This window comes from Eleutherodactylus coqui, chromosome 3 (assembly GCF_035609145.1).
Source record: "Eleutherodactylus coqui strain aEleCoq1 chromosome 3, aEleCoq1.hap1, whole genome shotgun sequence".
NCBI lineage: Eukaryota > Metazoa > Chordata > Amphibia > Anura > Eleutherodactylidae > Eleutherodactylus > Eleutherodactylus coqui.
This window is the reverse complement of record NC_089839.1, coordinates 159,319,557-159,346,291: the sequence shown is the minus strand read 5'-3', so window position 1 is coordinate 159,346,291 and position 26,735 is coordinate 159,319,557. Positions and strand designations below refer to the sequence as shown.

The 26,735-nt window shown below is 43.8% G+C and overlaps 2 protein-coding genes across 2 annotated transcripts in view; one reads left to right on the top strand and one right to left on the bottom strand.

The window, feature by feature from the left end:
- Window positions 1-7,547, bottom strand: part of NUP210 (nucleoporin 210) — a 123,392-nt gene extending 115,845 nt beyond the window's left edge. Inside the window, exon 1 of the mRNA XM_066596448.1 lies at window positions 7,212-7,547. Within this exon, the coding sequence (XP_066452545.1) occupies window positions 7,212-7,399 (188 nt within the window). The 5' untranslated portion in view covers window positions 7,400-7,547. The remainder of the gene's footprint in view (window positions 1-7,211) is intronic.
- A 2,261-nt stretch (window positions 7,548-9,808) lies between these two features.
- HDAC11 (histone deacetylase 11) overlaps window positions 9,809-26,735 on the top strand; it is a 36,065-nt gene continuing 19,138 nt past the window's right edge. The window contains exons 1-5 of the mRNA XM_066596447.1: window positions 9,809-9,862; window positions 16,661-16,809; window positions 18,898-18,998; window positions 20,460-20,576; window positions 24,973-25,015. Coding sequence (XP_066452544.1) covers window positions 9,861-9,862; window positions 16,661-16,809; window positions 18,898-18,998; window positions 20,460-20,576; window positions 24,973-25,015 — 412 coding nt within the window. The 5' untranslated portion in view covers window positions 9,809-9,860. The remainder of the gene's footprint in view (window positions 9,863-16,660; window positions 16,810-18,897; window positions 18,999-20,459; window positions 20,577-24,972; window positions 25,016-26,735) is intronic.

Here is a 26,735-nt window from a genome sequence, read left to right as displayed (position 1 = left end):
AAGTGCATTTCTAGAGTTCTCTATATTTTCTCCTACAGCGTTCATCGTGCGGGCTAAATAATGCGTTACTGTGATAGATCGGACTGTCACGCATGCAGTGATGCAAAATATATGTTTTTTGCTTTATTATTTAGATTCTTTTATTACAAGATATTGCAAGAGTTATTAACTTCTATTACTTTTTTTTAATAAATTAGTAAAACATTGTTGATTTTTTTGTTTTTTTAGGTGTTTTCTGAAAATTACCTAGCTACAGGATAAGTGTCTATTCGGCAGAGATCAAACTGCTGGAATCCTCGCCACCGATAACAAGAATGGGCGTCCCCTGTGTAAATTGAGCTGCACTGTGCATGCATGACCACTGCTCCATTCACTGGCTTAGGCCGGTTTCACACGGGTGTAACAAAATAAATAAAATAGCACGATTTTCTCATGATGCAATAGTACTACAAATTGCATGTATGTGAAGCCAATGTTTTTTAATCAGTTCCTTCACATCAGTGATGTTTTGTAGCCTGCTGAATATTGCCATGATTTGTGAAGTTTTGTAGCCCAGGTCTCCCTATGGAACCTTCCTTTGTGTTGCATTGCATGAAAATATGGTTTTCGTGCAATGCAACTTTTACTGTAGGAAATCCTACAGTTTCCCTTAAAATAAGCCCTAGCTGTATGAAAAAAAAACAAAAATTCCAATATATCACCTATGAGACGCTGTCCGGCTCCGCCGCACTTCTCTATTTGAAGTCAGTTGGAAGAGTTTTCTGGTCAGGAGTTTGAAATACCCTGCCTCCAGGAAGTGCTGGCTCTGACTGGCTGAGCTGCGGCACTCGAGAACCAATCAGGTTCAGCGCTCGATGAACCAAACACAGCCATCCGATGCCAGACAGCGCCTCGTAGGTGATGCATTTTTGTTTTTCTTTTCATGCAATTAGGGCTTATTTTTCAAGCTTTTTGCCACAACACAATGCAGGAAAAAGATCACTCATGTATATAACTGCATACAAAAGAATGGGATTCATATTTGTGCGTCTCGCAATGCACAAGTGTTGCGTTATTTTCTCGGCTGTGTGAAAGCAGCCTTGAGAACTGATCCATGTGTAGTACGGCTCAATTTACAGATGGAACTTGGGAACCACCACTCTCATAAATGGTAATAGGGGTTGCAGCGGCAGATTCCCAACCAATCAGACACTTGTGAATAAGTTTTGATTACGGTGAAAACCCTTTAATGGATATGCTTCACTGCAGAAATCATTAGAGTCTCTGAGTAGAAAATACAGCATAATTACTTTATAGACCCTTTGCAAACAAAGTCCTTTGAATAGCTAAGATACATTTTTAGATCTCTTTAGCCTCAAAGGCTACGTACACCATCACACCCATTTTTTCTTTAAATCGATAGGTGTTTGGAAAGAAAGACTTTTTGTAATTGGCTTTCATAAAAAAAAAAAAATTCTGATTGTTTTATTCCTACGCTAGAAGGGAAGGACTACTTAGCGTGTGTCATGCAGTCCACTCAATGCACTGCAGCTTTCAGCGCTGACACCACGAGGAAGGCAAGTGTAACTATATACTTACATCCCCGGACTCAGCAGGTCAGCTACTCCGAGTCCAAAAGGGTTCAAAGTAGCCGACAGATTCCCTTTGAGAGCAATATATACTGTATACCATCACTGCAGTTTATTTTGCTCAGTCACCATGGATGTTTGATATGTAACAATAAAACATATCAGACCGCACCGCGTTATATATACTGGTTATGCTGCAAAAAGATGCAACGTTCTGGTTCAAAAGAAAATGAGGCTTCAGGAGGATCAAAAACAAGCATCCCCAGATAGCGGTAACCCTTAAAAAAATAATTTTGTAATGTTAAATAGATACACCAGGTTTATATTAAGTAACTACATAGAAGGAAATCATACGGTAGTTGACTCTCCTCCTACTTCCTCCTAAAACTGAATTTTCTCTATCAGCAACGCTCATAGCAGCCTGAATTGTAACTTCCCGCCTGTAACCCTCACAATTAATGATTAGTTTACTTGAGAACTACTCCAACCAGTCAGATAGCTTTGGGCAGGTCCTTACTGAGACAATGGAGCACAATCCCAGCTAGAATACAGACATTTCATGGCTACTAGAACTGACAGATTACTGGGAATATCAAGGGGCCATCATACACACTACAGATTTTGCTGCAGCAGAAGATTTGCGCCAAATAGTGTGGATTTTGACATGGAGCAGATTCATGGCGGATTTAACTGCTTCAAATAAAGGGCATTTTGCATGTGCATCCAGACCAAAATCTGCCATGTGTGAACATACTCTAAGAAAGCATTCACATGTGGCAGATTTACTGCAGATCTATTCTGCCACAGAATAAACCATGTGTGAAAGTACCCCTAGGCTGCCTGTCCACAGGCGTATTTTCATTGCGTTCCCCGCGGCGATAATCCGGCCGCAAGGAACGCTTTCCGCACCGTTGCTATGGAAAGCGCAGCCCCGACGTCCACGAGCAGAGAATCATAGTGATTCTGCACTCACAGCCGGCAATTTGCAGCATGCTGTGAATTGCTGCGATTCTCCACAATGAGCCTATCTGTCAGATAGGCTCACCACAGGGATCCATCTGCTGGCTCCTGCTCCCGGGCGGCGACGATCTGCCGCGGGATACCGCAAAGCCCGTGGACAGGCACCCTTAGGCCTCCCTCACACAGGGCGTTTTATACAGCGTTTAGCGCTGCCTTTTCAGCCCAGCGCTAAACGCTGTACAACACTCCCATTCATTTCAATGGGGCTGCACACACAGGGCTGAAAACGCAGCGCCTCCCAACGCTGCGCTTTGACAGCGATGCAAGTTCTATTTTTGGCCGTTTTCAGCCCTGCGTCGCCCATTGAAATGAATGGGCAGCGGTTTTAGCACTGCTGAAAACACGTCAACACTTGGTGCCGCGTTTTTAGCAGCGTTAACCGCTTGCCGATTTTCGGGGTGAGGGCTTGCAATAGAAGCCCTAACCTGAAAATCTGCCCCAGCTAGGTAGAGAAAGAAAAGAAAGTAATACTCACCTAGCCGCTGTGGTCTGGGTCGCGGCCGCTGGTCTCTGCCGATGATCCGGGCTTCCTCGGCACTCCCAAGTCTATTGCCGGATGCCAGGTTTGAGAACCCCGGCTCCGGCAATAGAGTGCTGTGATTGGGTATCGAGCAAGCGCCGACAACCAATCACATCCCTTCATTGACTGTCTCAGCCAATCAGAGCTTGCCGGCGCTGATTGGCTGAGACAGTCAATGAAGGGCTGTGATTGGGCATCGAGCAAGCGCCGACAACCAATCACAGCACTCTATTGCCGGAACCGGGGTTCTCAAACCTGGCATCTGGCAATAGACTTGGGAGTGCCGAGGAAACCCGGATCAGCTGCAGAGACCAGCGACCCGGACTGCAGCGGCCGCGACCCGGACTGCAGCGGCCGCGACCCGGACTGCAGCGGCTAGGTGAGTATTGCTTTTTTTTTTTTCTTTTCAGCATTCTTGGCTGCGTTTTCAGCTCGGCATAAAGTATGCCAGCGCTGCTGAAACGGGGCGGAATCTGCAGCAAACGCAGCGTTGCAAAACGCTACGTTTCTGCAAACGCCCTGTGTGAGGAAGGCCTTAGGGTTCCTGCACACTGGCGAGGGCGATATCGGGACGTGATTCATGGCCAGATATCGCCCTTGCAGTCCTTCCGAAAACCCCTGAATGCGAGGCATTTTCACAAGGAAACCGCCTCACATCCCTGCAGGGGGCTGCCTTCCTGTCCACTACAGCTGTCACTGCTGCAGCAGGAGATTGCACATTCTCAAAAGGGGGCAGCGCTGCCGCCGGCCCCATTGAAAGCATGTGGAAGCCCCTGGACAGCATCACATTCCTGCAGGGCTGAAAGAATCCCCCGCCGCAGCTATCACAGCCGCGGCAGGGGATTGCAATCTTGTCCCATTGATTTCAATGGGGCCGACGCTCCTGTTGCCGGCCCCACTGGAAACAATGGGTGATATTGGAAAAAGAATAGACATGCTATGATGTGTTTCCTGCATCGCAACGCAGTGCCACGCAGGGAAACATCACGTGTGAATGAACCCATTCCAAAGAATGGGTTTCATATTTGTGCGTCTTGCAACGCACAAATCTTGCACGATTTTCTCGCCAGTGTGAAGGTGTCCTTAGAGTATGTTCACATAACAGAATCCACACCAGATTTTTAAGCGAGGATTTCACCTCAAAAAACATGGCAGAAATCCTTGGCTAGTCACTTCTGTGCCTGCAGATCTACCTTCCTCAGTGGGCAAATTCGCATGCGCATTAAACCCCCATCTACAGGAATGGCATCGCGCTCCGCTCCCCCCCCCCCCCCCCACACACACACAAATTCCCATTGATGGTAATAGGCACCTCAGAGATGAGGATTTTCATCCCATTTACATAGTCTGAGGCCGGCTCACACACAGCATCGACAAAGCGTTCAGGCGCAGGTCTACGAGGCCTCATTGAAATCAATGGGAGCATTCTACCACGAATACTGCAGGGTTTTTAACGCTGTGGTAATCACAATAAAAAGCGCATGTGTGAGTGCGCCTTCACAATCTGCAGGCTTTCCACTGCAACTCCACATTGGCCAATGTACTTCAAAGGGTCTAGGTCCCTATTCTACTCACCAATCAGGCTGTACTGGGGAAATGACCTCCAGGACCTGCGGTTGGCATAGCAACATGGATCACAAACCAGCTCTGGTCACGTGATCCATGTTGCTATGCTGACCACAGGTCTTGGATGGTCATTTCCTCAGTACAAGCTGTCCCAACACCGCTACAGCGGTGTTTGGAGCAGCAACCAATGGCCGATTATAAAGGGGACGATTGGGGCAACCTCCCCGAGTCTCCAAGGGGGCCGCGGCAGTCCCAATCGTTTCTATTGTAATCCGCACTGCTAAACCTCTGGCTTCAGGTAGAGGAAGGGGTTAGCAGTGCAGCACAGACAGGGAAGCCTGTGCGTAGTAATTTAACCCCTTCCTATCACTACATGGAGCCGCCAATGCAGGAGGACGCCGTCACTACCATGGGGCCGCCAATGCAGGAGGACGCCGTCACTACCATGGGGCAGATCTGATGCGGAATTTACAATAGCTGTAACAGCAAAGTGGATGAGATTTTGAAAATGTCATCCACACACTATGGAAAAAAAATCTGCACAAAACCTGTGCGGACACTGATATGTGGTGCGGGATTATGGGCTATTGCGAGCGGACGGACTTCTGCCGCGTGAAACGCGGTGGAAATTCACGGGGTTTCACCGCAGCTATTAGGTTAGCTCAATGTACACGCTGCGAAATTCCACCGTTGCATACGCACGCAGACGGCTTCCATTGTAGTCAATGGAAGCCGCCCGTCATGCTAAACTTCCGCTGTAGCATAGCGGAAGTATAGCGTGAATACGCGCCCCACCCGCCGTGTCATGTGACGCCGCCAGCGCGACATGTGCTGTACTGCGCATGCACTCCGGCACGTCATGGGGGACTTCACGCAGCAGATCCAGGGGTAAGTATGGGGTCTTTGGAAGGGCGCCGTGACGGACTCCACTGCGGTATTCCGCTTGCGGAGCCCTTCACAGCTGTGTACATTACGCCTTAATTCTGCAGCATATTAATTTTAAATATAATGCATACAATAGCCCATCCAGTGCTCCTCCCTGTCTTTTTAAGAACCATGTAGGTAAAATCATGTTGTGATAAGCCCCGCCCCTAACTCCTCCCCTGACCACACCCTCTGTCCCACTTGGGACTCCTTAAGAAGCTTTTGCTTCAAAAAGGGCTCCATGGCTGACAGAGTTTGGGAACCAGTGGACTAAGTTATTAGTTCAGCTGTCTTCACACGAGTGTAAGCGCAATAGTGCATGCCAGCTTAGAGCAGTATTTTTGCACTATAAACTAGGCTTCATTGCACATACATTGGCGCATTCTACTGTACTTTTTCTACTTGCAGGGCATGTTCATTTGCACGTGGCAAACAAACTGATCGAAATGGCTAATTAGTTCCAGAGGTGTTCTCTTACCAGCAGAATTACGGAGGGTTTCACACATCCTCTGGCTTATTGTGCGCACAAATTGACTTCTATGGGGACCTTTAGAGCGCAAATGCATACTAAGATTTTAAAAAATGCCGTTTTTTTGCGTGGGCGAAAACGTGCACACAAAATACGCGCATTGGTTCTACTCACTGTGAATTGCGTGCAAATACGTTCATGTGAAGCTGGCCTTAGTTAAGGTGCAGTTAGGTGACATGAGAGGGAGCCGGGTGAAGTAGTTTATACTCTCCTGCGATCCACTGGTGTCCCCCTCGGAGGTCAGCCCTTGGCACAGAAATTTGACTCAGAGTCCCGTGCGGACTCCCATACATTTTTTTTCCAAATAGTAAACACATGCCAGGTGTCATCCAACGTGGCTAGAAACTGGCAGCTGGTGGCCACTTGTTTTTCCTAATAGTTCTGGAAGTTATTACCTGTCTTCCCATCTATCAGACCTGTAAGCACGCCGGCAGCAGCCCCCCTCTATAATCCCCCCTCCACCCGCCTGTCACTAGTAGAGCCAGATCCTTACAGGGCCATGCAGTTCCAGCGTGTCAGCACTCACTTACGGCATGTGAATAGATCTAGGTCACTGTTTACTATACGGCACACGTGCAAAAGCCTTGTTCAGTCTGCAATTCAGCCACCTTGGAAAAACTGCAAAAAAAGACTTTTGTGCCACAATGTCAAACTTCACAAGAGTCTTAAACAAACAAGTGCTGAAGATCTGCCCAGGAGGTCAACCATTAAAAAAAAAGTGGCATGACAGGAAGCACATGTCACACGTAGGGTAGATCACACCTATGAACAGGCCACATGGTGCTAGATGTACCTGACAGCATGGCGGTGTAGCATAAAGTATTAGGGGGTCACTATCTGTACATCTAGTCTATCTGTAAACATTGCACAATGGCTACCAGTTCTGATGCCAGACCCCTATAACAATATTAGTGCAGTACTTCCCAGCCCCTCTGATCACTGTGCCATTCCCTCCATGTCACCACAGTTATTGTCACCTGACATAAAATGTATCATTGTGCGGATTAGTGAGCTCCTGTGATATGGATGTTCACCATCTATCCCAGGTGGTCGTACAGTAGAGTCCATGACAGGCAGCACTCACCACTTGTAGCAGCCCTCCGTCACCTCCAGGGTGAAGTTTATTCGGGTCCCCCGGGTGAAGGGCAGCAGGACTTTGGGGATATTCAGTTTGGACGATAGAGAAACCTGCAGGAGTGTCATGGCAACAACCCCAAGCGCCCAGCAGCCCCTCCGCCCCATGCTGCCCGTGAGCCGAGAAGTCCTCCGCATGTGATATGACGAGACAGCGCCCCCCGCAGGCTATAATGTCCGGGGCCTGCCCTCCAGTCACTGCACTGCTCTCCCTGAGGGGTTATGGCTGCCGGGGTCTGTAGAGGGCCGGCCGGTTATCAGCTCCCGCCATGTGTTTCATCCCTCCTCCTCCTGCGCACCGCTATCTGAGAGAAAGAGCCGTAAAGAGAGGGAGGGCGGTGCTGTAACCCAGAGTGCTGTCACCTATAGCCACTGCTTATCTACACAGTATATACTGCCCTATACAGTACAGGAAGCACACACTCCTCTCAGTATGGAAATAACAGCTGTGTACCTCATTAGGAGGTCATGGATGCTGCATGATGGGACCCCTGGGGGCCCCTGTAAGCTGCAATCACACAAGAGGCGGCCGATATTGCGCTGCCAACGTGCGTTTTACAGGCGGTTAGGAGGCGTTTTTTCATGCACCAGCGCCTCATATCACTTCCGATCCTCCGGGGTTTGTTTCACGCGTGTCGGAGGATCGGCAAGTGCTTCCCATTGATTTCACTGATGCGTTTGAGTATGCCATTGAAAACAAAAGTGCGATGCGATCCGAGGGGCGCGAAATAATAGGACATGCAGCGATTTTATATCTTGCAGCATCGCTCATGTGTATGACTCCAAGTGAATGGAATTCATATTCGTGCGCGTTTCGTGCGTTACGTAATGCACAAAAGTCGTGCGCGTTTCGTGCTCGTGTGCGTGTAGCCTAAGGCCACTCTCACACACACCGTTAGTAAAACACAGCGTTGTACCATAATTTGGAACGCATTTTTGAGCGCATTCGACAGCGTTTTTTGACGCACCCTATCATGACAATGGCTGATGAGGTACGGTAAAAAGCACGAAAACGCACTAAAACAGAGCAGACAGCATAAGAAATGGCGCGTTTAAGTCTAGTCTGTGAAGCCCCATTGAAATCAATTAAGGCATTTAACAGCATTTGGCGCGGCTTTCGAAATGCCACGCTGAACACTGTACAAAGCGGTGAGTGTGACAGTGGCCGAAAGCTAATTTCACACGGCGAGTCCGATATCGCCCTTGGGAACGTGCGATTTCCCCGCAGAGGATAGGCAAGTGTTTCCCATTGTTTTCAATGGGGCGCCTGGCACACCATGCGATGCCAGCCCCATAGTAGACAATGGGCGGGGCGCTCCTAAGGAACGCTCCAATATAGGATATGCCGTAAAAAAATCGCTCATGCGTATGATCCTGTGTGATAGCGGCGCAAGAGAGAGAATAACCAAATTCCAAAATTGAAGAGTCGCATGTGAAAAAAAGCAGAAATACGCTTCCGTGTCTTTCTAAGGCTACATTCACGTGAGGCTGAATTTTGCGCAAGTTCTGTGGTTGCGAGAATGATGTCATACACATAAGTAATTTTTTCCCTCATAGCAACGCTGCATGGTAAAGTAAATTTCTGCACTCCCTATTATTTGGCGTTCCTCAGCACGCATCGCCCATTGTTTTCAATAGGACGGTCAAACACATCTGATGCCGTATGATGTGCGCACACACGAGCGATGTGATGTTTCCCATTGAAATCACTTGCGTAAGGGTGACTACCCACTAGCGTTTTTTTTTACTGCAAAATTCGCAGCGTTTTTTTTCTGCAGGGGTCTATGGACTATGGGACTTGTAAAGCTAAAATCGCGATTGCGCAAAATTACACTCGTGTGAGCCTGTCCTTAGGCCCTTTAGCCATTTCAATGTATGGGACTATGGTTGTGGGTATTTTTTTACGTGTGCAAATACATGCGATTCGCACACGCAAAACATGCAGTAAAAAACATATTTACGGATGCAAATATGCAACACCTGATGTGTAAAAACACCGTGCAAATACCCAAACGCTCATGTGGATCTGGTCTAAAAGTCACATTTTGATTGGACCTCAGAGGGCTGATTTGTTGGACTATTACACATTGTATTCTTCGTGCTTCATTGCAAGCTGCTTCTGTCATTCTGCAGGTGTATTTTCTGTTTTGTATACAGGACTGATGACTTCAGCAGCCCGGATCACCTGGGACCTGTGCCAATCTACTGGAGGAGTTACTAACGCAGGGATATTACTAACCTGCTGCAGACTTTAAGGAATGTTTTAATTAATGTGAAATACTTATTTTTCCTATTTCTTTTTTTTTTGTTGTCTATGCATTATAGTCCGAAAAAACTGTAGTTCATACTGTGTAACTAAGTTGATTTGCCAATCAGCATCTGGAAAAGTAGGGTGGCAAACCCCTGGAGGCTATAATGGCAAACATACCAGCTGCCATGCTGCCACCTCCGGTGCAGACAACCTCTCGCACAGTTCTTGCAGCTCCTCTCATTAATGTGCACAGTCTTCATGATGTCACAGTGACAAGTGCATAAAACCCGCCTTCTGCCTGACATCATGTATTTGGAGAAGTAACCCAGCCCTACGGAAGGAAACAACATGTGAGTAATCGAAGAGGGGGGGAGATGTGTTACATTGAGGGCAAGCAGGCGGCCTGTCAGCGTATAGACAGGAGGAAGGGGCTTGCAGGCAGCTTGACAGTATATAGGCAGGAGCGAAGGGAGGCAAGCTTGCTGGTTATAAATAGAAAGATAGAGGCTATAGGTAGGTTGCCGGATGGTCTGTGGGTACACAGAAAGCTGATATGATTCCCTGCAGACTGCTAGATGATCAGCGTAAAGGCAGATGTTTGCAGATTGCTGGGATCTGTGGCTATAGTAAAGTAGATGCTGTTAGTAAGGTTGCTGGTTAATCTGTGCACAAACAGGAAGGCAGAGTTTGTGTGTTGCTTGCGCTGACAGGAAGGCAGGCAGTCAGGTTGCTAGTCAGTAAATACAAGCGTTTGGGCCTGCTACAAACCATATAGGAAGGAGGAGGGGATATGGTAAAATGGAGAATGCGTGACCCCCAGCATTATCTATACAAATTAAGAACATTCTGCAAGAGCGGGGGAAGGGGCTATATACTCTATTGCTGTCAATTGCTATTGTTCTCAATAAAGGCTGAGCCAAAGGTTTTCAGTCACAATGGACTATTGTCTGCATTCGGGAATGTTCACATGCAGCAGGTTTGTTGCAGAAATGTCTGCGACTATCCCATTCATCAGAATACAGCTCGTAGAATACCTGGCACTACAGACTACTACAGAAACAACCCAATTCAAATGAGATTTAAAATATATCCGATAACTGCAGACTGGTTGGTTGCTGTTTAAAGGGGTATTTCATTTTCAACAACTCGTATACTTTATTGTACACCGAAATGTTAATAATATAGATTATACTAGTTTATATACCTGGCACATTCCAGGAGGCTCTGTATTACATTTTTGGGTGTGACAGTAGCTACATATTTGGTCCCTTCGACCAATAATAACATTTGGGTGTTGTTTATAGTCCTTCTGAGGATTAGATTAAAAACCTTCCAGCAACAAATTGAAACACCTTGATGCACTGGCTCTGTCTTTCTCTTTTAGAATTTGGGTTTGATGCTGTTCCAGGGTCTCTGCAGACCTGGATGTCCTGGCTCTTTCCTCTCTTTCTAAATTCTTGCCTCATGCTATTTCGGGGTCTCTACAGCCCTTGATGTAGTGGCTCTTTCCTGCAATACTTGAAGTCAGGGTTGCCACAATAAACAGACTTAACTCAACATAAGGATGCTGTTGCCCGCCATTAGTTTTCTACAAATTTCTGTCTTCAGTGAGGCATTAACGATATTAATTTATAGGATCTAAAAACAACAGACAGTTCTTTCTGATTTCTGATGCAAAATGTGGACCAATAGTGTTCACCTTTTATTGCTGCAACAAATTGTTTGAATTAATCAAGCAATACCACATATTGACATGTTGATGGAACTGCTCAAGTTGATCCAAGAAGACCATAGTGTCTTCCCACCAGCCCAGGAACAAGTTGTCACAAGTGGGTGCCACCGGAGTACCCATGGCATTGCATTTGAGCTGGCGGTAGACACGTGAATCAAAGAGAAAGTAGTTATGGTGAAGAACACAATTAAGTAAACTTAGCCCAAATTTATTTTGCAGTTTGACATCAACATTCTTATGGTTTAAAAAAAGAAAATGAAACTGATTGTACTCCAACATTATGTGGATTGGAGCTGTACAGTGCTTCAACATCCATACTGCATAGCCACATTTCCTCGTCAATAGTGATACCATCTAGCTTTCAAAGGAGATCCATGGTGTCACAGATATAAGAGGGAGTGCCAAAACAAACATCCATAGTATTTCATCTAAGTAGACACCTGTATTTTATGAGAGGCTACCTGCTCCCAAAATAATAGGTCTACATTTTAAGGGACAAACGCTCTTATGCAACTTCGGAAGCTCGTAAAAAGTCGTCACTCGTAGCAACTCTGGGAAAATGAATTCAAATTCCCTTTGAGTGATGATGTGTTTATCTAGACCCACCTTCAATATCGTTTTTAGGTCATTTTGAGATTCAAGCATGGGATCCTTGGGGAGAATACCATAGGAATCCCTGTCATTCAGAATTTTGAGACACGTGGTACAAAAGTTATCTGAGTTCATTACGGCAAAGATTTCCACTTTGTTAGGTGGTTTCAGAATAATAGATTTATCCAATTCAAGGCTATCTAGCTATGCCCTTTCATCCCAGGTCAAATTGTACCTATTGGGATAAGATATATTAGATAATTCCTCTATTTCCTTAGTAATCATAATCAAGAAACATCAATAGCATTATTGTCAGGTACAAGGGCGCATTTTTTTTACTCTTGGGGTGACAGGTTGAAAATGGGCCTTCCGATCCATCCCTTTCATTGTCATCTAATAACAAAACCAATTTCGGCACGTCTGGCATATACTCAGTTGAAATCCACGATTCTGCACACCACTTAGAATTATTTAATTTGAAAACAGTTTTTCACTTCACTTTACTTTCTCGTGAAAATGCGTAATTGCTTGACCCATTCAAATGATCTAAATTTATTTGTGGGTACAAAAGATAGTCCCTTCCCCATAAGGAAAGTATAGTGTTTATTAGTTTGCGGCTTGATAAATTACCTCATTTGCCTGTGGAAAGTCCCTCAGGTTGCATTGATATTCCTGGGGGAGGTTCTCTCTAAAAAAAAGAAGCCAATGATGAGGAGTCTGATGCATATCAACCTGAGTGACCCATTTTGTGTTGTTGGGCTGGTTTTCTGTGGGGTGAAATACCACACAACCCCAACCTTCATGACCCTTCCATCCCCCTCTCCTTCTATCTCATGTACGATATGGGGATCTAGGGAAAGAATTTCTATTACCCTCGGTATCAGAGGTTTCAGTTTCAGACAATGAAATCTTTCTGTCTGTTTTCTATTGTTGGGTCTCACTCAAATGTAAATATGCTCTGTTTTCTTTAATTTCAGTTAAATCTTTTACAAACTGCTTGTGTTTTCTTTCTTTCAGGAAGTATTTTAATCTTCTATACTAGTTTGAAGTTCTTCCTCATTTTTAGTAAGGCTGCCTGTCCACGGGCGTTGTGAAATCCCACAGCGGATCTCCGCCGCCCAGGAGCAGGAGCCGACAGCTGAGTCTCCGTGGTGAGCCTATCTGACAGCATGCGGCGATTTGCTGGCCATGAGGGGAGAATCGCTATGATTCTCCGCTCGTGGACAGGGGGCTGCGCTCTCCATAACAACGCTATGGAGACTGTTCACTGCGTTCCCCGTGGCCAGATTATCTCCCGTGGACAGGAGCCATAAAGTGTGTCTCGATTTTTAGGTGAAAGCTAAATCTATAGTTTTCTGCAATTTCCTAGAGGAAGATTCCAATGCAACTTACTCCTCCTCTAAGAAGCTGCATAAATCGTAAAGATAATTGTCACATCCGCTTTGTGAGTGCAATAACTGCAAAACAAAATATATGTTCTCTGTCAATTTTCGCACCACACCACCAGGAACCCCCTGTAGTACGAGGAAAAAATAAAACAAATGACGGAAACTTTCCCTAAGGTGAACTAGAGGATGCCAACCCCTGCCTACTCGTGGATGGCGCGCCCTGATAAGGACTGGGGTCCGTCGCTCGGGACCCCAACTGATCGGCTGATATAGCGCCGCAGTTACACAGGGGTCATAGTGAAGGGCGGTACTCCGACCCCTGTTCAGTGGCCGGTGCTTGAAATTGCAAGTTCAGCTCTCATTGAAATCAAGATGAATTACATAGCATGTGAGAGGAGGTGTATGCACAGTTATGGCAGGCTGACACCAGGTTCCCCATCGAACTTGCAGATATCACAGACTGTGAGGAGATGTAGTAAGGCACATTAATTAATTATCATTTCATTACACTACCTAACTACAGAGTGTGGTAGTCAGCCCTGCCAATTAGCTGTCATTTTAAGCACCAGCTTCTGACACCTTACATACTGTGCTTGTAAGGACTGGCTTCTTTCTGACATATAACATATTTACATTCTCTGCTCTCACTGCTGCCAGAAGGATGCATACTGAGGGCGAAAGAAGACGACCAGAGAAGAAAACGAAAATGAATGATGTGTCATAATGGAGCCAGTCCTCTCAATCACAGTGGATAAACAGCTGGTGGTCAGCACTTGGAATGACAACTGGTTTGCAGTGCTGGACCGCCATACTTTCTAGATAGATAGTGTACTGAAATTATGATTAATTAGCTAAATAGTGTCTCACTACATCTCCTCCCCTATGCTGTAACTAGGATATAGCATACTTCTCCCCTTCCACCTGCTAAACTGTTTGCAACAGATTTCCCCCTGCTTGTCATTAATTTCAAGAGTCTATCTGTCCCTCATGGATTCTGCAAACTTCTTAGCCCTCCAGCTTGCAGCATAATGAAGCATACTGCAAGCATAGAAAATAAGCAGTTGAAAATTTTTAATAATATTCAGCTGAAAAAAAGTATATTTTTTCAATATAAAAATACACAAAGGTACACAGTAACGGTGTAGATAAAGGCCTCAGACACACAAAGACACATACTACAGAACCTCAAGGGCCTTGTGTGCCCCTAAACCATGTTGGGTGCAATAGGAGAAGACATTCTTCCCCAGAAGCATTGCAGATAGCTTCATAATACAGCATTGGGTCGCTTTCAAACTAGCATATTTTAAGTCCCTATTTGGTCCGTGTTTTGCAGACTATAATATGGAGCCAATATAAATCTATGTATATATTCACATGGCTGTATTTTTCATGGCCTTTTTTTTAATCAAAAATGTGTTTTATTAGAGACTTGTACATAACAGATTATAATGAAAGCATTGTTCTCCATATTATTCGTATCTGTGAAATATTCATAACAATGTCTTAAACTGCAATTTGGTAAATGGACCAGATCCAGAACCAGTTTGCCAATCGCTGCTCTGTAGTATAGGATTAAATCTGGTAGTCCTGCTCCTCCTTTTTCTTTCCGTTGAGTGAGTAATCTGTAGCTCAGGCGGGGTCTGTGGCCCCCCCAGACGAAATGTGTTACCGCCTTCCTCAATTTAAGGAAGTAGTTTCTTGGGATTTGAATGGGTAACGTTTGAAATAGGTATAGGAGTCTGGGGAGAGCATTCATTTTGACAGTATTTATTCTTCCAAACCAGGAAAGTCTCAAAGTCTCTCACCAGCTTAGAATAAATAGCTTCAAAATTCAGCGCATAAAGTTTTCCCAGGTCAGGGGAGAGAGCCACCCCCAGGTACTTGATGTGATCTTCTCTCCAGTTTAGGGGGAACTGCAACCTATACTGACTAACCTGTGCAGGTGGCAACGTAATGTTTAGTATATCCGCCTTGTGGAGATTGATTTTAAAATTGCTAACCTGGCTATATCTGTCAAATTCTCCCAGGACGGCAGGTATGGCTTTTTTGAGGTGTGTGATGTATACTAGGAGGTCGTCCGCAAAGGAAGCTACTTTGTGTTCGTTCCGAGCTACTGTATATCCCTGTATTTCCTTATTTGCTCTAATTGCGTTGGCCAATGACTCCATGACCAATACATAGTGTTGGGGAGAGTGGGCATTCCTGTCTCGTACCATTTTTAATATTGATTGGCCCGGAGAGTTTCCCGTTCACCCGAACCTGTGCCGTGGGGTTACTGTACAAGGCCATCACCCAGTTTATTATCCAATCGCCTAATCCTATCTTATGTAGTGTAGCCTCTAGAAATGCCCAGCTTACTCGATCGAATGCCTTTTCGGCGTCTACTGATAAGAGGCATAGTGGATTGTTTGTGGCCTTTGCCCTCTCTATCAGTGAAAGTGTTCTGATGGTATTATCCCTGGCTTCTCGGCCATGGACAAATCCTACCTGGTCCCTATGAATGATCTGGGGAGTAATCGGTCTTAGGCGTGTGGCTATGGTTCTTGCAAAGATTTTCGTGTCTACGTTTAGTAATGATATTGGGCGGTAATTACTGCATGACATAGGATCTCTGCCTGGTTTTGGTAGCACTGTAATGGTGGCTTGCAAGGCTTGGCGTGGGAATGGGTGGTTTGCCGATACTGCGTTGAAAACTCTGCTCATTATTGGGGCCAGTTTCTCCCCGCAAATCTTATAAAATCGGGGGGGGTGAAGCCATCGGGCCCCGGGCTCTTCCCTGCTTTCAGATTCTGAATTTCCTCCAGGATCTCTTTTTCCGATATGTCTCGTTCTAGCGTCTTGGCCTCCTCTGTAGGTATTGGTGGTGGTGCATGACTATTTAGGTATTGTTCGATGTTTGATGTGGTGCTCCCCCTCGTGTCGCTCTCCTCGTTTCTAATGTTGTAGAGCTCATTATAGTATGTCTGGAAACACTCCAATATATCCTTTGTAGCATGTACTTTTCCTTTGAGTTTATTGCGAATATGTGGGTCTGGCTCTCCCGCGGGTTTAGTGCCCTCGCTAGCCAGGAGCTGCATTTATTGCCATATTCATAAAAGCCACCTTTTATCCTATCCCTTATGTGTAAGTGTACTTGGTCCATGCATCATGGCCTTTTTTTTAAAACCGCATCATCATGACCTGTTTTTGTCCATTTTTTGCCTCCATATTGGTATTATTTTCTTTTGAGCTAATATGGATCAATATGTGCCCAACAGAAAATAAAAACAATGACCGCAACTATGGAGGCAAGTGTTGTCAAGCTTAGATACATTTGCAGCACTGTCCATTCTTTCTAATGCAATAACTAACATATTTTCAGAAAATGGAGTAGAGCCACCAATAAAGTGCTAACCTAATATACATTAAGTGATTATGAAATGTCTGTTTTTTTCTAGGCCACATGAAACTAAATTGTATGAAGACACCCCAGTAAGTTGCTGGCCAATTGTATATTCTACCGATTATAACATCACATTTATTGGACTAGAAAAGCTTCACCCATTTGATTCTGGCAAATGGGGAAAAATTATCAACTTTCTCAAAGGTAATGTTACAGCTTACTGATTTTTAGAAAATTGAACCACAACAGAAAAAGTTAAGAAACCAATGTTTGTTAAAGGGTATTCCCATTTTATAAATCAACTGCATATTGCCAAGGGTAACTCACTTTATGATCAGTGGGGGTCTGACCTTTAAGACTCTCACTGATCTGATCCTAAGAATGGAGGGGCCAAAGCACTAGGTCCCCTTCTACATTTTCCCTACACAGCGACAATGGGCTGTGTAAGAAACTTCAGTGGCCACACTCAGTTTAATGGGGTTACGCTGTAGTTCCTTGTATAGCGAGTGTCCAGGGCAGGGGACGTAGTGCTAAAGAGGCATTGTTACCCCCTCATTCCTAGGATCTGAGTGTCCTGGAGGTCGGACACACAAGTATCTTATAGTGCATTTTCTCTGGCATTTTTAATCCAATAGAGAAGTCTATGCAAAAACACCAGAAAAAACTCCAACATATAGTCTGGTGCGTCTGCAAAAAAACCCAAAAATGCACTTTTTGTAGTGTATTTCGTATTTCAGTATTGACCTACAACTAACAGCTGGCTGCAGCGGGGTTTTTTTCTTACACAAAACATGATACTATAAACTTGACATTTTCCCTAAAAACGCAGTGTGTATGAAATTACACTTATTGAGTTCATTCTCCCCCTCAGTGAACGCTACAAGCAGCACTAGTTTTATCATGTATCCCTATGATTAAAAAAATCCTTAACTGTTGTGCCTATCAGAATACAGATGTAGCAATCATTATCATCACTGGCACATTGTAATAACTCTTTATAGCATTGGGTAAGATTGTAGTTGACCAGATAAATGTCAAGTTAAACTTTTCTATATCTGTATATTATGAAATGTAGAATTTTGAAGCTATTTAGATTTAAAAGAATGCCAAACTATAGGTTATACCTATTACAAGCCGCTGCATATATATGCCAAACTATAGGTTATACCTATTACAAGCCGCTGCATATATATGCCAAACTATAGGTTATACCTATTACAAGCCGCTGCATATATATGCCAAACTATAGGTTATACCTATTACAAGTTGCTGCATATATAGAAACATCTTTAGTATTAAATTATGGTGATCAGTGTAAACGGACACTACTGTAAATAGAATAACACTAATTGCGCATGCGCTGGCAGGAAACACAAGGAAGTATGGGCATGTAATTTCCGGCAGATGACACCCTAACCGGTTGTGGTCGCAGTGGTAACGTAGGCTTTTGCTTATGTCCTAGACTCTAGCATACTGCATGACACATTAAAGGTGAGTTATAATTTGCGAGGGCATTTATTGTGAGGATTGACTAATTTGTACTTTTTGGACGTGGCGGGAGATTTAAATAAGGGGCGTAGACAAATGCCACAGACATCCTCAGTATCCTGGATTTCACCATCTATACAGGCTTGAACCCTTACTATGTAAAGGGGAAAGCATTTTGTAATTAAAGGATTTTGCCTTTTACCTATTGGAAGAGATCTTTGTTGGAGATTGGTTAGCGCCCGGTCTTTGTAGTGGAAAGCGACTGATCGATGGGGACACTCTTTTCAAGGCAACTATCCCATGATTAGGCAGGAATTATGCCGGGTGTGTATAGGGTTAATTGACTCCAACACTCCAGGAGCAATGTTCTTCAGCTATATCATGGATTGGGCTTCATATATGTGAGTATATTGTTCATTGTATATGTGAATAACTACCAGATGCTTGTAGGAATTTCTGCTTTAGTTTCAATATCTTATCCTGGAGTGCATTATTGCGTTGGTCTATTTTATGTCAGAGGTTTTAAAGGGAATCAATAAAGTTTTTAAAGTTATTTTTAGAAAAGGTGAATAGTAATGATTATAATTAGTGTAAACGGGCGTAATCAGTTATGCTATAAAATGTAATGATAGGGGCATTTTAAGACAATGAAGGGACAGTAGAGATGAGTTAGCAACTAGTAATAGGAGTGATTTGCATTGACTTTACTGCGCGTTTATTCTGACTATTTTGATTGGAGATCTTTCTTTTTATTGACCCAATTATTTGGGCAGTCAATACATAATGTTCAATTTTCCATTTCAGATGAGAAGTTAATCACAGATGACACTATTGTAACTGCTAAAGAAGCAAGAGAAGATGACTTACTGGTTGTACATACTAGACGCTACTTGAGTAAATTAAAGGTAGTGTATATTTAATATGAATCACACACGGTACCAGTTTACTTCTATTTTTTGGGTGCCAAATACCCAAAAGCCTTCTGCTTACTGTACATAGGGTTCCTGGTGCTCTGTATACAAAAAGATTGAACTATTGTGCAATATGCAGAATCAGCAAAGAAAAATTAACTCCGTGCTCACTGGGTCCAGGGATGTCGGGCAGATAAGATCAGGGACAGGTATAATATTGATTATACCGTTCTTTATTGCAACGCGTTTCGGCGTGTTACATCAAACGCCTTTCTCAAGCACCAGTATTACTTGAGAAAAGCGTTTGATGTAACACGCCGAAAAGCATTGCGATAAAGAACGGTATAATCAATATTATACCCATCCCTGATCTTTTCTGCCCGACATCCCTGGACCCGGTGAGCATGGAGTTAATTCTTCTTTGCTGGTTCTGCTTATGGTGAGGCTCTCCTGTCGGTGAAGCCTTTATTGGACACCTGGTTGTCTCTCCAGCTGCCTGGCTGGATCGTAGAAGGGGATTTACATATATTCCATATATATGCGAAGCTGGATGTGGCACCAGGTGAGTTTAAATCATTATATCTTGAATACAGTCGATATTGATATATCCTCGAATACATGAGGCGTGGTTTCATCTCCTGATTTGTTTATGTTGTACAATATGCAACTGCACCCACTAAACAGACTCCAAGTTGCTGAATGCAAAATCGGACATGCAAATATCTGATATGCAAATATCACACACTGAATGTCAAATGATAACTACAGACTCTTTGGTATCTCTTCCTGCTTTGCCCAGCCTAAAAGATGGGCAAGTTCATTTAAGAGAGCCTGCTCTACACTTCTAATTAATTGAAAGAGACATTTGCACACAAGATGCACCAGATATCAGCATCCTGAAAAGTTGCGCTAGGGCTACATGGCGACTTTGGCCGTAACACACGTTATAAAGTCTGAGATTGCAGTATTGCCTTCCTGCATCGCAACCTAATGTAAGTGAATGCAGTTGCAAAAAATCTAGCAGGTGTGGCTTTCTTGAAATTGTTGGGTCACAGTTGCAGCAACTTGTGAGTCACAACACAACTGCGTTTACTTACAATAGGTTGTGATGTAGCAGGGCAAAATCGCAATCTTTGGCTGCGCAGCCTTATCCTAACTAATTTCAGAACGATCGTTGTCTCTTTGAGAGTTTAAGAACTATGAAAAGAACAAGAATGTTATGACAAGAGTTGAAAAGAGCACAGTGCTCAACAGAGCTATTGTACCCCTTGGTTCTAGCAATTGTGGGGTCTTTGACATGTATCTGTGAAACATCTGAAGTTTTCTGAAATTAAACTTGTTTACTTGTGTTTCCTTTGTCATCTGTGTTTAAGAGTGAGATTTTCTTTTGGAATTGTCTTTAGTTAAAACATGTAATAAGTAAATTAACTCCTCAGTGCAATATTTGTCTTATAGTGGTCATTTGTAGTCTCCACCATAACGGAGATCCCACCCCTGTTCCTGCTTCCCAACTTCTTAGTTCAAAGAAGAGTATTGAAACCATTAAGGACTCAAACAGGAGGCACAATAATGGTATGTAAACAAGAAATATAGTAGATTTATCACATAACTTGGTAACCTCCAGACTGAAATGGTACGTTGCTGACATTCTTTTCTTAGTGGTTTCACGCAGTGCCGCATAACAGAGGAGTGCAACCAACTACTTCCTAGGAGCCGCAATAATAGCAAGCAGCTATCTAGGTATTTAATAAGCACACATTGCAGCTAATGTACTATAAAGGGCCTTTTACACAGTGCAATGGTTGGGCAAGAACATTTGTCTGCTCGATTATTGAGGCTTGTGAATGTGCTGCTTATCACCCGACGAATAAGAAAGTGGTTGTTTGTAGGTGATCACAATCTTTCATGGGGTACCAAAAATCGTTACTGGCAGGATACCTTCCTCTGTAAATGAGGGCCGTGCTGACTACAGCAATTAAGTTTGTGGGGACGAACAATTTTTCCTATCTCATAGTTTCTGAATTGTCTTGTGTAAAGGTTAGACGAATGAGCACAGATCTCATTGATCTGCGCTTGTTACTTGGCTGGACTGTGATTGAGCCATGTAAAAGTACCTTTAGAGTAATCTTTGCCCAACCCATTATTAGGGTGCTGCAACAAATGTTAGTTTTCTTTAGATTTTTTAATGAAGTTTGGGATGCCAATATCAGATGTTTCAAATTGTAACAGACTGCCCTACAATAGAACCACGTAATAGATACACAGTGGTGCCTCTTAGTAGCTATCCCCCCAGTATACATATAAATGATCTAGTGTTACATTAGTTAGTTATTCCTTTTTATCTGAAACTCTTGGCCTCTTTCTTCTCAGATGGTCGCGTGATCTCAATTCTGACCAGCTCAGATTTACTTGGGGTTATGCTGTCTGAAACTAGTCAATTTCTCAGTCTGTGTGATGGCATTACATGGACTATACCTAGAGGGAGATGCAGACACTCCTGTCACAGTTAAAAATGATAACACAGTTCCTGTCACACAGTTATAACAGAGGAAATCACAGCTCATCCGCTTGGCTGTATACTTATGGCCTGTTTCTTATTTAGAAGAATGCATAAGATAAAGATAAATAAACTGTCCACACAGCAGGCAGACATGGTATAGCCTCTAGCTAATGCTATGCTGATGCATTATGGGATTCATGTAAAAATAAAATTAAAAAAGCATCAGACAAGAGGCTGCACTACATGTAAGTGACTGTAATACACAAAAGAGATATCCAGAGAGTGACAGGCAATCCGATGAGTGGACAGAGATGGAAAATGTATTTTTTACCAGAAAGTTTTAATAATATCAACATGGAATTGCCTAAACTGTTGTGCCATGTGCACAGAATTATCCATTAAGTAACCACATGGTAGTGCCCACAAAGTAGCTATTGCTATAGCACTGTCATGCAAAACAGCTCTCTTATAACCTAACATTTGTCTGTTGATAATGTCAAATCTGATACTGGCATGGCTATTACACAACTGAAATAAGCAATGCAAAACCAAAAAACATGGAGTGAGGGAGCCTTTAGGGTCGCTGAGGGTTGTGAACGACTAAATGGTTAACAACAACAACAGTTTGTTTCTTATGCGTTCCTATTGTGTTTTTTAATTCACTAACAGGAAGTTACCCGCAGGCAACCACTTTAACCCTTTGCAATCCAATTTTAGATGCAGGGTTTCCTAGGGGGCTTTCTCTTTCTGCCATTATACAATGGCAACATCTACTGGCTAGAGCTAGTACTGCAGTAGGTGACATGTCAGAGAGGCCCCGACAACAGAGCAGCCAGTAATATACAGTAAGAATACCCTGCTGGACGTCTTCCGACATCGGAGCTGTACAGCCTTCAATCAGAATGTCTTCAGACGTCAGACAGTGGATTGGAAAGGGTTAATGTAGCGCTCTATTCCTGTGCCATTCTCCGCAGTTAGTGATACCTAATCTCTTCTGGGTAGAATCCAAGGCACATGTTTACCTTTCTGTTGGGGAGTCAATAGCCAACAGAAAGAAGTCTGCAGGATGCATGCAGCTTTGGAGCCACACTGTGGCCACCCTGGTTATATTACAGTCTCTTAAGAAATATTGATAGGAATGTTAATTATTAATAACCAAAATTTCATTTTTAAAGGAGCTGTGCAAATATTAAAAGTTATTCCCTATCCACAATATAGGGAATAACTCTCTGATTGATTCTGAGAATGGGGGTCCTAAAGTTCCGCACATGAATGGAGCGGTGGTTGAGCATGTATATCATTGCTCCATGTTTTTCAATAGAACCCCCAGAGAAAGCTGAGCTTTTGAACTATGCCACAGATGTAAGAGACATTAAAGGGGTATTCCCAACTCAGCTTTTCATGGCTAAGATGAGAAAACCTGAAACTCTGTGCCGACCACCTGTTTAAAACACACAAGCGCTTCAGCGCAGCCCAGTTTCCATATCTCTCATTAAAGTGGGCTGAAACACTCCGCTGTTTGTGTAGGCTCTGGCCGGGTGGCCTGTAACCTATAGCAGCAGTGTCCCGTCTTCGATACGAAAAAACGAGATGGTAATATACCTTTAACTTGCCGCTTAACTTCTTAAATTCACAGTTGCTGCAAACCTTTAACCCCTTAAGGACATGGCCTATTTTGGCCATGAGGACGCAATGATTTTTGGGTGATTTTTATCTCCACTTTTAAAAAGCCATACCTTTTTTATTTTTCTGTCGACATGGCCGTATGGGGCTTGTTTTTTGCGTGACGAAGAAGTGTTTTTATTGGTATCATTTTTGGGTGCATATAATGTATTGTAAAACTTTTATTACTTTTTTTTTTTAAATGTAGGAAGAGAAAATACATCAATTCGACCATTGTTTTTTCATTGTTTTTACAACGTTAATCATACAGCATAAGTGCTTATTCACACGAGCGTATATCAGCCGGCATTTTCACGCCTGGCCGATATGCGCTACCATCTGATGCACGGGCTTGGCGTATATGCCGTCGGGCGAGGGGAGACAGCTTAGCTCTGTCTCAACTGTGCTAAGCTGACTCCCCCTTCCCTTCCCCTCACCAGCTCACCTCCTCTCTCCTCCCCTCCGTCTTTTTGCAATGGGAAGGAGCGGGGCCAGAGCTAAGCTCCCTTCTCCACAGCCAGCAATGGGAGGGGGCGGAGCTTATGATTCATTTTTCTGCGAATCAGTACGATTACAAGGTAACTGAAAATATTACAATTTTTTAGTTTTTTCCCATTTTTGCACAATAAAAACCTTTTTTTGGAAATTATAATTATATACATCGCTGCATTCAAAGTCATAACTCTTTGATTTTTCCATGGACAGAGCTCTTTGAGGGCTTGTTTTTGCATGATGAGCTTGAGCTTTTAGGTGTGCAATTTTGGGGTACATAAGGCATTTTTTTTGTGAGGTAAAATAAAACAAGCATTTTGTTTCTGTGTTTTTTATGGTTTTGGCTGTGCAGGATACATAGTGTGTTCAATTTATAGTACAGGTCATTACGGACACGAGGATAACAAATATGTGGGGTTTTTCCAACATTTTTAATATTTTTATATAAATAGGGGAAAATTAGCAAAAAAGGGTTTTTTTTTTACACTCTTTATTTCCCTGTACGGGACCTGATCCATAGCAGCTATGATCGCTATGATAAGGCATTGCAGGACTTCTGTACTGCAATGCCTTATTGCTTGTAATAGCAATCATAGGCAATGGCAAGCCAGAACACTAGTATCTGGTGTCCTGTTGTCATGGCAACACATCGGCCCTCCGCAATTACATCATGGGGCTCCAATTACGTTGGACCCCCATGATGTAAGCATGCTTCCTCCATGAACCCTTTACATGCCGCGATCTACACAGATTGTGGCATGTAGGGAGTTAACAGTAGGCTCACTGTTCTTATGTATCCTTGTTGTTGTGGTGGGAGGTCAGCTATCGGCAACAGCTGTCTTCTGCTGCCAGATGGCACAGGCTCGGCTTCTGATCCCACACCATTTACAGGGCGTACGTTTATGTCCTGTTGCATTAGTACCCTGCAGCCAGGACGTAAACTTACACCTTGTGGCATTGAGTGGTTAAAGCCCATATTCTGTGAATTGGTGGCGGTCCATGTTGTTGAACCACTCCTGATCAGAAAGTTATCTTGTAGACAGGGTATAACTTGTCATGTTGGTACAACCCCTTTAAGTATTTGCATGTATTACTTTTGAAGAAGCATGAACAGATTTACATCCATTGGCTTACAGTTTTGCAGATGAAACTCCTGGTTTTGCTCCAAATCATACGGCCACTTAGGAATTAATTTAAAGACCACAGTGCCTATAAATCAAATGGGTTTTCAGCCACATCATGGCCATTCCATGTGGCCCTACTATTATACTCTAACACATAGACCCATTAGTATTTATGTACTTTTTGTTTCAGGCTGGAAAACTGGCTATTGAAAGAGGATGGGCAATTAATGTTGGCAAGTATAATATATTTATATATCTATGATCTTGCTCTTGTACAAACGATTGACCTCACTCTTATGGCAAAGTAATATGGACTTTAAGGCCGCCTGCAGACGGCCGGGTCGGATGTGGCAGTGAGAATTCTCGCCGCGGGACCCGACTCAGGCGCCTGCAGAGAGCAGCGTGTACTCACCCGCGCCCTGCAGCTCCAGATCTTTCAAGTACTGGCTGCTGGGCAGCCGGCACATGCGCAGACCGGAGCCAGCGGCGGGTGAGTGACGTTTCTGTGCGAGGCTCTGCGAGCCCCGCACAGAAATAGAACACGCCGTGGTTTGTTTGCTGCGTGAGATTTTGCACGGCCAAACCGCGGGCGTCTGCATAGGATTGCATTTGTTAATGCAATCCTATGCAGGCTTCCAGCGGCGGAAATCCCGCTGCGGAAATCCCGCTGCGGAATCTCCGCCCATCTGCAGGTGGCCTTACTCCTTCATTCTGTCTTTACTAACGAGCTAATGTGTTGTGGAGTTTAAAAATCACAGAAAGCGGCCATATACTCACTAATATAGTGATATAAGAGGGCCCAACCTGCAGACAGCCAAACTGCTAAATGGAGGAGCAACTGTGGAGGACACTGATGAGACAGTCACTCACAAACCCTCCTTATATTAGAAATAAGCACTAAGCAGCCACCCCCTCAATATAAGGAAGGTGTGTGACTGTCTCATCAGTGTCCTTCACATGTGTAAGATGTTCCTCCATTTGGCAGTTTGGCTGTATGCATGTTGGGGAATAAGTGATGTATATGCCTGCCCTTCTATATCAGTGACGGTGGACAACCACTTGCGTTTTTTTAACACTATTATCAATGGGAGTTTCTAATATTAAAAACACATCGCAAGTTGGTGCCTTGCAATTTTTGTCCGATGCGTTTTTAACATTTGAAAGTCCCATTGACAATCGTGTTAAAAAAATCTGCGATATTACGTGAAAAAAACGCGCAAGAACTACACAAGCGAGTGTTCATCCTAAGTATACGGTCGCTTTCTGTGATTTTTTTTTTTTTTTTATTTTTATTTTTATTTTGTCTGTTTTTATATTTCCCTTTCTGTGTTTTTTTTTATTTTTTATGTGGAGTTTAAGATTCAACATGCATATTTTTTTTTACTATTATAAATTAGGGATTAGAATCTGTAGTTATCCACAGACCATCAGAGATTTAAGATCTACATTCATAGGATTACGGTGCCAGCAGTCACTTGATCAAGCTACTAGCAACCACTTGTCTATTAGTATGTATGTGAGTGATTATCACGCTCCATGCCCTGGTGCCATCATAGCTCCACCCCTTGGTGCCACTATAGCTCCGCCATTTGGCAACATCATAGCAGGTCCTTACACATTGAGAATACAACTAAGCCTTTATTATGTCAGACACAACTCAGCAGCACTGACCGAAGACCCCGACCTACCGCTTACCACAGAGATCTGGCGGGCTGAAGGACCTGTGGTGATGTCAATGCTGTGGGAGGAGCCATTCTGGAGTTTGGTAGTACTGTATACTGGATAAGCCAACAGAAACTACTAGGGCCTGTGATGATGTCATGTCATGTGATTACTTGTGTGGGCGGAGTCAGGGATCACATGACATGGGGCTCATCACTGTATCCAGGAGCTGTGTTGTCATGTGTCCAGTCAGCATAAATGTAGTAGAGCTGCGAGTGGCTGTTTGTCTAA